The sequence below is a fragment of the Lolium rigidum genome, chromosome 4 (assembly GCF_022539505.1).
Source record: "Lolium rigidum isolate FL_2022 chromosome 4, APGP_CSIRO_Lrig_0.1, whole genome shotgun sequence".
Classification (NCBI taxonomy): Eukaryota; Viridiplantae; Streptophyta; class Magnoliopsida; order Poales; family Poaceae; genus Lolium; species Lolium rigidum.
The window spans coordinates 137,197,602-137,209,945 of NC_061511.1; the positions used below are offsets into that span (position 1 = coordinate 137,197,602).

The 12,344-nt window shown below is 45.2% G+C and overlaps 1 protein-coding gene across 2 annotated transcripts; it reads right to left on the bottom strand.

The window, feature by feature from the left end:
• Positions 1-4,939: 4,939 nt before the first annotated feature.
• On the bottom strand, positions 4,940-10,255 carry LOC124705753 (nucleolar complex protein 2 homolog). Of its 2 annotated transcripts, XR_007004149.1 has the most exons (13): positions 10,147-10,255; positions 9,915-10,054; positions 8,451-8,522; positions 7,852-8,361; positions 7,438-7,752; positions 7,285-7,341; positions 6,836-7,165; positions 6,550-6,756; positions 6,375-6,461; positions 6,219-6,313; positions 5,905-6,030; positions 5,312-5,710; positions 4,940-5,190 (listed from the first exon to the last, which is right to left on the bottom strand). XR_007004149.1 is itself a non-coding variant. In XM_047237456.1 (12 exons), exons 1-12 carry the CDS (start codon positions 10,166-10,168, stop codon positions 5,401-5,403), a joined length of 2,271 nt encoding a protein of 756 aa, XP_047093412.1. In that variant the 5' UTR covers positions 10,169-10,255; the 3' UTR covers positions 5,239-5,400. The 2 variants fall into 2 exon arrangements, 1 of the variants encoding a protein (XP_047093412.1); XM_047237456.1 differs by lacking the exon at positions 4,940-5,190 and having other exon boundaries at positions 5,239-5,710.
• Between the last annotated feature and the right edge of the window lie 2,089 nt (positions 10,256-12,344).

Below are 12,344 nucleotides of genomic sequence, written 5' to 3' on the forward strand. Positions count from 1 at the left end.
CCAACACTTGGGGGTTCCACCTATATAATGAGGGCCCAAGGGGAGGGGGCCGGCCACCACAACACCACCACCTTGGCCGCACCCCAAGGAGGCCGGCCACCCCCTCTCCCCAAACCCTAGCCGCCCCATTCCTTCCCCTCTCCCGCAACGCTTAGCGAAGCTCCGCCGGAGATCTCCATCGCCACCGCCACCACGCCGTCGTCGCTGCCGGATTCAAGGAGGAGCTACTACTTCCGCTGCCCGCTGGAACGGGGAGAAGGACGTCGTCTTCATCAACACCGAACGTGTGACCAAGTACGGAGGTGCTTGCCCGATTGTGGCACCGTCAAGATCTTCTACGCGCTTTTGAAAGCGGCAAGTGATCGTCTACCGCAGCAACAAGAGCCTCATCTTGTAGGCTTTGGAAATCTTCAAGGGTGAGTCTCGTTCATCCTCTCGTTGCTCCCGTCTTCTAGATTGCATCTTGGCTTGGATTGCGTTCTCGCGGTAGGAAATTTTTTGTTTTCTATGCAACGAATCCCTACAGTAAGTTACTTACCGCTACAACATATGCACCATGTATTCATCCATATTTTTTCTAATTATTACACGGGATGAAAGATTTTTGTTGTATCACTCTCTGTTCTAGATGCAAATCACCATGGTGGCATTTTCATGTAAATATCAGGGACAATAAGACATACCGCTTTGTTTTAACTGAGGAGGGTAGAACCGCGGGTTGATTTCACAAAAAGTAAGGGGCTAAAATGTGAAACGTTCGCTGCCAGTGTTTCTGGACGTTAGATGTCGATCCGACGGGGGGGACAACAACCGATTTTCTCTCATTGGATCGGGCGACCGACGCTGAGTGCTGCCCCTTACAAAATGACCTTGTTTGGTATACAAAATGACACTGTTTGCGTTTCACCGTTCCCTTGTTTGCTACATGGATGGCGCACACGGAACACAGCAATAACTCGCACGAGCGCAACCTTCAAACTCAATATATTGACGGATGTCGAAAACAAAATCTACGAATGTTACTAATATTATGTTAAACGCATCGCCGTGCATAAACATGAGCATAATGATTTCGGTCCCGGCAAGTGAAGTCGTGCTCTCACGACTTTGATCCAAGGTTTAAAATAGCGTGCTAAATAAAATAGCGTCGGCTTCCTTTAAACGCTATGGACGCTATATCGTGCTAATTGCGTGCTATATTTTAAATAGCGTTTTGAAAAAAATATCAAATATAGTCTAAAAATAAAGAATTTTGCTAAAAAGGTTGGATATTTAGTCCAAAAATGACTGAGTCATACATACATAACCACATACAACAAATATATCTCCAATTTTTCAGAAGGCTAACATCAGTATTCCACAAGGCAACAACATAGTATAAATTCTTTATTAAGAATCATCAGCATTAGCGATATTAAGTTCTATCAAGGTTTAAAATAGCTTGCTAAATGAAATAGCGTCGGTCTCCTTCAAACGCTATGGACATTATATCGTGCTAATTGCGTGCTATATTTTAAGTAGCGTTTTGAAAAAAATATCAAATGTAGTCTAGAAATAAAGGATTTTGCTAAAAAGTTTGGATATTTAGTCCAAAAAATGACTGAATCATACATACATAGCCACATACAACAAAAAGATCTCGAATTTTTCAGAAGGCTAGCAACAGTATTCCACAAGATAACAACATAGTATAAATTATTTATTAAGTATCATCAGCATTAGTGATATTAAGTTCTAATCTAGAAGAGAAACCAACATATTGCAGTTTATCATCACGAAAAAGTGAAAGTAACTATGCTTGAAAAAATAGCGCGCTAACGCTATGAAGTTTTAGCATGATATATCATGCTATTTCACAAATAACATCATAGCGAGTAGAATTACTAAAATTTAGCGTAGACCCTCCAAATATACTATTGCGTGGTATTAACGGAGAAATAGCGCCCTATTTTAAACCTTGCTTTGATCAGTGATCACCCATGGAGAAGCGGCTCCTTCGTCTCACCCATCTCAACACAATCTATCTTTTGTTACACACTCCAGGTAGCCAAAATCATGCATGGGACGGAGGCAGGCATACACATTTATACTGTTTCACGTCTCATGCAGGATGGACAGCTTTTCGAATTCAGAAACACGAACAAACACACGACAACAGCAATGATCGTACTCATCTGTGATCACAGAACCACGCCGACGATCTAGCTTGCCTTTTGCTCACCCGCCGCCGATGTGTCGGTCCCCGCTCCCTGCGGGAGGATCTTCTCCACTGCGGTGGGCCGCACGAGCGGCTGCGGGAGCCCGGGCAGCTCGGCGAGCGCCGCCGCGGACGGCACGCGCGCGTAGTAGATCCTGCAGTTGTCGCGCTCGGCCGCCGCAAGATCGGTCTCAATCTCCTTCCTGAGCCGCTTGGTCGCGTCCCGCACCGGCCCCGCTACCTTCCAGAGCGCGCCCTTGGCGACGTCCAGGGACTCCAGCCCCTGCCTGAGCCGCGCGATCGCCTCGCCCACGCCGTCGCCGTCGCCCTTCTCGCGCAGCACCTTTGCCGACCGGAGGCACGCGTCGCCTCGGAAGTAGGCCGCCTTCGCCTGCGCGTGCACCATCCACGCCTTGTCCATGTCGGGCGCCGTCGCCATGTACCCCTGCACGCGGTCGTAGTCCAGGCCCACCTGCTGCGCGACCTTGGCGCACAGCGCCAGCGGCTTGCCCCCGGCGACGGCGAGCTCGAAGTAGCACTCCAGCGCCTGCGCGAGCACCAGCACCTCGAACGCCGCCATGCACGCGCCGGACACGTGCTTCAGCCGGTCGCCGCCGCCGGAGGCCCTGTCTCCTCCCGACGACGACCCCTCCGAGGCCGAGGCCCTCAGGAAGCCCGCCGCGTCGCAGAGCGCGGCGCACGCGCGCCGGATCCCGTCCGGCTCGCGCCTGTCCTCCTCCGCCGCCGCGCGGCTCTCCTCCACCGCCAGCGCGAACAGCGCCACCGCGCGCTCGCCCGACAGGGACGTGTACGTCCTGCGGAGCGAGAAAGGCCCGGCGTCGCGCCACGCAAGGCAGATGTGCTTCCGGCCCGTCCGCGCGATCGCCGCGTCGAAGCGCGGCGCCACGGCGTCGAGCTCGCGGACGTAGGCGCGGAGGCGTTCGCCGCGCACGCTGGGGGCCGTCTTCTTGTCCGAGTAGGACAGGACGAGGAGGTGGCGGCAGCGGACCAAGGGCCCCAGGTCGACGTCCTTCTCGAAAGCCGTCGTGCTCTGCTTCTCGCAGGACATGAAGTCCATCGGCGTCTTCACCGGCAGCGACAGCATCGTCATCGGCGCCGCCGCGCCGCGCCGGAACGGGGACTGCATGGCCGTCGTCGGCCGATCGTGTACCTTACGTCGATCGATGGATCGATCGATCGAGAGTTGTTGTGGACGCCGGCCGCGAGTAATCAGGTCTCCTTGGCTGGCTATGGATTACGATTCTGACGCAAGTAAAACTAGTAGTAGTACCGATTTTGCGAACAGAACTAGGACTGAGGTTTAGGTTTATGGAGGAGGAAAGGGGTTGGATTGGATTAATTGTAGGATCGGGGCGAAGGACTCGCGAGTAGGATTCGGTTTTGGAGGTTAAGACGGAGACGGAATTTACAAGCGATGCGGTCTAACTCTAAACTCGTTGATTTTATCTTGGCGGGGGCGCGCAGGGCCAGCCCATAAGCTAGGAGAGCGGGACGCCCGCCCTGGGCTACCAAGAGACAGGCCCAGATAGTAATTCTACGTTGGGAACAACATAATATTTAGACCTAAGTTACTAGTGAGGCACATTGCCTAGCAAAGCATGCTCTAGGTCTTAACGAAGGACGCCATGTGTGGCTTATTAGTCCTCCTGATGTTATTCCTATTCTTGTAAACATCTTTGACCAATAAGTTGAGCATGTTTTTGCCCCCAAAAAAAACTAGTGTAAATCTAGAAAAATAATTAAACGTGCCAAGTCTATTATGGTAAGAGCAGGCCCCAACCAAAAATCTTGTGTACTAGAGAAAACCAAATTGATCGCAAGTTTAACTATATCATTAGTCTCTCTTTGGTGGAAGTTCCCCTGGAAAGTAATAGTAACTAGTAAGTTTTTTATTTTTAGTATCATGCATTTTTTTAAAGCTAACATGGAAAGTTGTGTGTACCAAAGGTATCCCGATGAGCCTAGCAACTCAAGTTGTGTATGCAAGAAATATGGAGAATCCATAATATTATTATGATTGTTGGTGATTAATAATTTTATGTATCCACATATCCACTATATACGATGCATGCATTGTCGGATTATTATTGAACACACTGCAACTTGTAAGACACATCTAACCACGGAAAAACCAGTAAAAAGTCTACCTAACGGTCTATAATTTTTTTTACATAATATTTGCTAGGGCATACCCAAGACCAAATTATTGAAGGTGTTTAGTCATTAATTTAGATGCCAAGAATATGGATGCATTGCAATAAAATAATAATGCAATTAATATTAGTAACATTTAATATTTTATTAAAATTATAATTGTGTGATGAGGAAGGTATAATTATAAATATTGTACTACAATAAAATAAGTTGTACAAAAGTTTATTGTAAATTATATTTACTATTGAATTAGCCCTGCATCGTAAACTTATTTTGACCATTCCTACGGGGATGAGAAGCGTGCCGGGCTAATGCTTTGTGAGGGCCGACACAAAGCCCAGCCCAAACAATGCTCATGTATAATGTGTAGCGCCAAATTTTCTTCTCGATTACTAAAAAAGATGAAACGATTCACATGAAATTTCTTTTCCTGTCGCAGTATTGATATGAACCAATCTTCTCCCTCCAAAAAATAGGTATGCACCAATCTTCTTCGACCAAACTCTATCTAGTAAATAAAGTATAAAAATATAAGTTTTCTTTAGTCATAAACACCTCTCAGTCTCAAGTGCAGCTTCATGATGACTACATGCACGCGGTTGCTTGCAGCGAGTACTGAAAGTAACAGTTACAGTCACGCCTTGGCTGAAGATATATCCACGAATTGAAGACTGGCATCATTTCCAAGTAAAACTGGATTCATTACATGCTACAGATTTCTTTCCTGATCAATAATGCCAGTTCTCGTGGTCTACTCTAAAAGTTCCAGGTGAACATGGCTAGAAAGTACTTCGAAGTTGGCGCAACACAGAATCAGACTGAAATTGAAGAACGTATATAATTAGATAAACTCAACATCGGCCAAGTTGAAAAGACGAGCATATATATAAGTAGCACTTCAGGAAATGCATGGAAATGACAAACCAAACTGGTTCTTACCCAAACTAAACAAAAATTTCAGTGACAGGGGGATGTTTCTCATGATTCCACTGTCATCAATAGTCTTTGCCGAGTCCTATCTAGCTTGATTAATGCTTTGTTTTCTTCTTAGGATGGGGTTTCCTTTTTGTTTTCGAGGACACCTTGTTTGATGGTTGGTACTTGCTCCGCTTCTTCAGTTTCTCCTTCTTCTGCTTCTTCCACGCGCTGTCTGGGTCTACAAAGTCTTCATCGCTGTCATCTTCAACAGGAGCAGATCCATCCTCGTCTGATTCAAGATCATTGTCCTTGTCTTCCTCTTCCTCATCTGAACTCAAGATCAAATCCTCAACCACATCCTCATCGGTAGGCAAATCATCATCGTCACGGGCTCGTTTCTTGTTCTTCTTCTTTGCAGTTCTGCAACAGAAAAGGAAGGAGGTAACAACATGTCTTCCACATACAACGAAAGCAACTACTCCCTCCGGTTCATATTAATTGCCTCTAATATGGATGTATCTAGACACATTTTAGTTCTAGATACATCCATATTGAGGTCAATTAATATGGATCGGAGGGAGTAGTAAAAAATAAGATAAAGGGTTAGAACGTACTCAGTCTTCTTCTTTTCAGCCAACAAATTCTTACTGAAAGCCATAGTTTCTTCATTATCATCCTGTTGCTTCTGCACCTCTGATAGCCTCCGTGAAAAGGTAGAGGACTCAGCCCCCACAATAACGCTGGTATGGAAAGACATGAATTAGTAATGCCATTAATCAATATATGTATTCAGGAAATGGAGTGCATGAGTTCCTGTCACTCATACAAACTACTGAAGTATGGTGTGTGGTAAGAGGATAGAAGTCCCTCGATGATTATTATATATATTTACTGGTATTATGCACGGACTACCAACCACGAAACTAACCTTGTCTCATCCATAGCATCGATTCTGTTCTGTGCTCTCTGATGTAGAGTAGCAACATATCTTGAAAGAGGACTTGACTGTTCTTCCTTCTCAACCTATTGGGAAAAGTATATAAATAAAGTGCGCAGATAGCAAAGCCAAGACAACAACTCGTACCTGTAGAAATGAATCTACAGCTGCATCATTGGGAGAAAATGTAATCCCTGCACGCTTTGGGCTTATGAACTCCACATTTGCCTCTACCTGGAACCAGAAATGATGATAGAAATGAGCAAACAAGTGTTGGATTAAGTATTATAGTAAAATGTTCTTTTACACATGCTTAGCAAACCTGATGAATAAGATCCTTCATCTCTTTTCGAAATCTCTCAGCCTTGATGGTTTTGCAAAAGTTCCGAAGTTGAACTAGTGGTAAAAATGACATTTCGAAGAAGGCAACAGAGTAGCTCCACTGGGCCAAGTGCTTAGCAAGCTCATCAACCACTGAGTAAATGCAAGCTTCCTGAAAGGCACGCGTCTTCACTATTTTCTTATCAACCTGCCAGAGAGGAATACCAGTTATATGCTTATTTTTTCAGAGGCATGTTCCCATAGAATTGCAATACAAGAAAATAAACCTGTTTAACATTGATCAGATTCACTGCTTTGCCGACACCACCATCTGGACGCCCTCTAAGTTCTTTCATTTCTAACATATCAAGCAGCAGGGACGACACCGGAATAAAGGTACCGGTGGCTTGAGCAATGCAATTAAGCATTTTTACACATCTAATGCGTACAGGGAAGTAGCGTGCACTTGGCACCAGACACGCTACTCCATGAATTATCTGGGTTAATGGATAAGCCAAAGGACGGAAATCTTCATGTGAACTACATCCACATACAACACTTGTCCAAAGCTCGAGGCAGAATATATATTGCCAATCATACACTTTTTGGTATGATTTCTGCACAGGAAGAACGTAAGCTCACCATCAGTTAGCAACAGGAAAACATATGAGAAGATAACATTTGTATTTCCAAAATACAAGACAAAAGTGCTTGGCAATACTAAGAAAAATAATACCTCCAGCTGTTTGTTTGTTGGTTTGTTTCTTTCTTTCTGTTTTTTATCCTTTGATGTCTTCAAAAAAATAAAAGAAGAGCCACAAAACTGTCAGATCATGAGTAATTAATGAAGTTCCAGCATATGACCATGAGACTTCAACAGACAAAATACCTTTGGTCCTCTTTCAGTAAGGGCACCTCTCAGGATAACTGCCAGTTGACGAATGAAAACAAAAGCATGTTGATAAGCACTTTTAGGGTCCACACTATACAATTCTTTGACACAATTCCCAAGAAATTGAATGTGCTGCAGCTTTGAACCGCTAATAGACTTGGACAATTTGCAGTTTACCAAATAAGCCTTGTAGATACCCTTGAGGCATGCGTCAAGGCAATCCGGACCTACTTGAATACACAAATCTCGAAGGAACAAAAACGAAACAAGAGGCATAGCACCACGACCTCTAGCCCAGCTATGCAACAGGGCCTACAATAGGAACATCCAGTTGAAAACAAATCATTGTCAGATGGACATCAGAGTAACGCAGAAAGCTACTTAAAGATGAAATGAGAAGCCAAAGCACACCTTAACATACTTCCTCAGGAGAGAAGGGAAGGCTGCCAGAAAAACAGCTGATGCTCTGACACGGTGAATAGTAAATGCTATCATTTGCTCATCAGTCATCTCAGTTATCATATGGAGTGCATTGGCAAGATATACCCTCATTAGATTACCATGCCTCTTCCATGGAGTGGTCACCATCAGCTCATTGATTTTCTCTTTCCTCCCTCCAGAGCTAGGGGCATGGAGTAATTGGCGAAGAATGTTATCCATGTTCTTCAAAACGAAGTGCATGACTTTATCCAGTACACTACCAGACATGACACTGAATTTTGGTGCTGAATTGTCCGCAGTGTCCTCACCATAATGGCAGGCTCTCCTGAAGGCTTGCAGAATAGACCGGATAGAACCTATCTTCCCATCTTCTGCACCATCGCACCAGGAATCAACCATTTCCATCGTAATAGGTTTAACACTTTCTTTTGGTTCCTCCTTAGGGATAGACCTAGGTTCCTCATCACTTTCTTGGTCATCCTAAACAAAGAAAGCAATCCAGCTCATATAATCCCCTAGAGCGAGAAAGGAAAATTACTTACAAGGAAAAAAATTGCAATTCATCTTACATCGATGTCATCTTCATTGAAGCCCAGGAGATCTTGATCACACTCTTCTAGATATTTAAAGAATTCAGGATCCTGAAAAAAAAGATTTCGATAAGTTTCATAAGCAGTCAACAGTAACAAAACAGCACAGAGAATAAAATTAGAATTTACAAAATTAGGAAAGAAACAAACAACTAACTGAAAAAAAAAACAGAATTGAGCTCCTGGTCGTGGCTGTAGATGTGTAAACCACTGTCCATAAAGAATAGGACTTTAAAAAGGAATTGGGCAACCAGAGCACAAAAAGGGTAGCCAAAAGCCATCAAATAATTATGGACGGATTCTCATACCCATCAATCACAGATTCAGTAACAACAAAAATCAATAAACTGGGAAGCCGTTTTAGGGAAAAAGACTATTCAAATGTTAAACCAACACCACATTCTTCGGCGAAAAGGGGCCTTTGAGAGTCTCAAATCAAAAATATGGAATTTAATTCAGTAGAAACTAGTTCTATTTCAGCATGGATGTGCCTACGCATATTGTTTCAGAGTCACCAGTACCAACTACAGTGCAGCTGATGGCAGTGAACCTTATCATTCCACACTGAAATGGGAAGTAGAACACCCCTATTGGTGCAGAACATGACAAATTATATTTCCTATCTCAAAATGACAACTCTGCAAATCAGCTATTGTACGCTTGCATTGTGCTTAAAAGTTACATTACTTAGAATGATCACTGCAATTTGGAGTTTATTTATCGTCATTCTTGAAGGTGCCAGACTACCAGTGATAATAATTACTAAACATCTCTTCATGTATGCACACTTGTACAAGAAGCTGTTTTTCAGTTACAGACATATGAGCAAGAAATTAGTTGTCGTATCTTTCCCTCGCTAGTTAGCGAGATACGGACTTACAGCATGAATAAGATGTATCCAACTCACATATAGAAAGATAAATCCACAACCCAAACCTAGTACCGAAGAGCTAAACCAGGCATCCAGAAAAGGAGCCCAATTTTTGATAAATAAACTTTATGGGGACACTGTATATGATTCAGAACATATACTTTGCACAGCTATATGAATAGCTGCTTACTAAGCTAATCATGATACTAACCGATGACTAATGGTCGACTGCAAAATCAGACTCCACTGAAGGACTCCACTGAAGGACTGCAAAACTTGTAAGGTTGCAGCAGGGGCTTACAGCCTGAATTAGACGTGTCCAACTCACATACAGAGAAGTTCACGACTCAAACCTAGCACTGAATTGCTAAACCAGGCATCCAGAAAAGGAGCCCAAATTTTGCTAAATAAACCTTATGGGGGCATTGCATATGATTCAGAACATATGCTTTACACAGCTATATGAATACCCACTTAGTAAGCTAAATATAGGTACTAGTGACCGATTGCAAAATCAGACTCCACTGGGGGACGGAGCAGAAACCAGAAGATGGTGTGGACAGGAGACGAACCTTTTCCTGCAGCCTCTTGAGTTGGTCCACGTGCTGCTTGGCCTTCTTCTTAGTGCTTCCCTTCACGTCCTCTTCCTCGTCCGCCTCCTCTCCATCCTCCCAATCATCTTCCTCCTCCTCGTCCGAGACGGGCAAATCCACTGTACCCCGCAGAGCCACACGAAGCGAGCAGCGAGTCAGAAACGGGGAGTGGGAAGCAGGAAAAGGGAACGAGAAGCGGTGGGAATCGCACCGTATTCGTCGGAGTCCGACATGGCGAGCGTCGAGTGTCGAGCGGCGGCGGCGCGGGTGCCCTAGTGGAGGTTGGAGAGGAGGCGGCGGTGCTGGTTGCCGAAACAAAAGAGGGACAGAGGGACGGCGGGTGGGAGGCGAATTGTTGGTTTCGCTCAAGGGTTCAGTCGTGGGCTCGGCCCATCAAAGTTTTTTCCTCGCTCGCTGTGTTTTTTTTTTCTTTTTGGAATCAATGCATTGCATTAAACAGTAGGCAAAGCAAGATCGCTTGCCACTAGTTCAGATACAAACGGAGCTAGTCCGTCAGTTACGAACTCGGTTCCACCAGCCATCCCAGCCCCCTTCGCTGCCAGGGCGTGAGCAACATGATTACAGGTTCTAGACAATACAAGATCTTAAAAGCAGAGAAATTACTAAGGGCATAAGCCTTAATTCACTCGATGACCATTCCAACGCAGGACGTTGTCTTTCAAAAGCATTCTTCAGGAGCAACGCATCAGTCTCCAGGCACACTCTCCTCATGCCAAACGCATGTGCGATTTTGAGAGCATGTTCAGCCGCCAGCACCTCTGCCCGTTCTGGAGATTGGGAATAAACCCAGCGAAGCAGGCGATCACATCTCCGTCTGCATCGAAGCATTGCGCCCCAGCCTCCCGAGAGCTCATTTGGTTTGAAGGAGCCATCAATGTTGACCTTGATCCAGTCATCTTCAGGTGCCACCCACCTCTTCAGGATAACTTCAGTATTAGTTTTAGCCGCAGCTTCATTCAGTTTTAGAAATTCGTCCGCTTGGAATTTGACAGTCCACGCAAGATCCTCACTAGTCCTTCCCCGCTTCCCTTCTCTCACACTTTTTCTTTCACACCACCAACACCAAAGGAGAGTGGCAATGGTGGCGGTTTTTTCAGGTCTGAAACTCTCGACAGTCTCCAAGGCAGTGATCTTCTCCATTAACACAATTATTTCCTCCTCTAGCCCACACAGCCTCCAGATTTCCTTGACCCGTTTGCACTTGAACAAAGAGTGGCCTCCGTCTTCATGGTGCGCACGACACACCGGGCAGAGGGAACTGATATCCATCCCCTTCCTTCGTAGGTTAGCACAAAAAGGCGTTGTATTATGGGCCAGCCTCCGGATGAAATGTTTAATCTTGTTTGGCACCAACAACATCCAGATCTTCATCCAAGGAAAGCCATTTGCGCCAACACCAGAGGTAGAAGCAATACCACGAGGGCCAGTCAGGTTTCTATGCATAATTTCCACCTAGTACGCAGATTTTCCTGAGATCAACCCTTTAGAGTCAAAGTTCCAAGCTGGGCGGTCATCAACGTTACTGTTTGTGGGTATAGCAAGGATACAAGCAGAGTTGGCATCATTGAAATTCTCCCTAGTGTCCCTAATGAGGCCCTCATCCCATTTTCCAGTAACTGGGTTAATCAGATCACTAACAGTTTTTAGCATGTTGTTCTTTGGGGTCGTCGGCAGCCTAGATATCCCTCTTGGGAACCAAGGGTCCTCCTAGTTTTTAATAGAGCAGCCATTTCCAACCCGCCAGATCATCCCGTTTTAAGTACTTCTAGACCCTTAAGGATGCTTCTCCAAGTATAAGATATACTAGCTGTCGCGTTCAAGCATTTCCCATCAGGGAAATATCTAGCTCCTAGCATGGGAATCTGGATTTTGAAGGATTTTCCACCCTTGGCGAGCAAGCATGGCCAGGTTAAAAGCATATATCTCTCTGAATCCCAAACCACCCTCAGCCTTTGGCTTCGCTAATTTCTCCCAAATGAGCTAGTGGATCTTATTGGTCTTGTCTTGTTGGCTGATACGTCCAATTTGCATCACTATTTTATATCATAATTTGTTGTTATTCATTGATATATTTCATATTTGGAGATGATACTTATGTTATTTCATCTATTTTGCATGTTTCATGATTATTGAAGGATCGCGCACCGGAGCCAGGATTCTGCTGGAAAAAGCACTGTCATAATGCAATATTTCGGAAGATCAACAGTTAACGGAAATTATATGAAAAATCCTATTTTTCCAGATGACGAAGGGAGCCAGAAGGGGGAGCCGAGGAGGGCCGCCATGGGCCCCCCTCACAGGCCGGCCCGGGCCCTGCCCTGGCCGCGCCGCCCTGTGAGGAGGGGGCCCACAGCCCCCTCTCGCCTTCTTTTCTTCGCGTACGCCTTC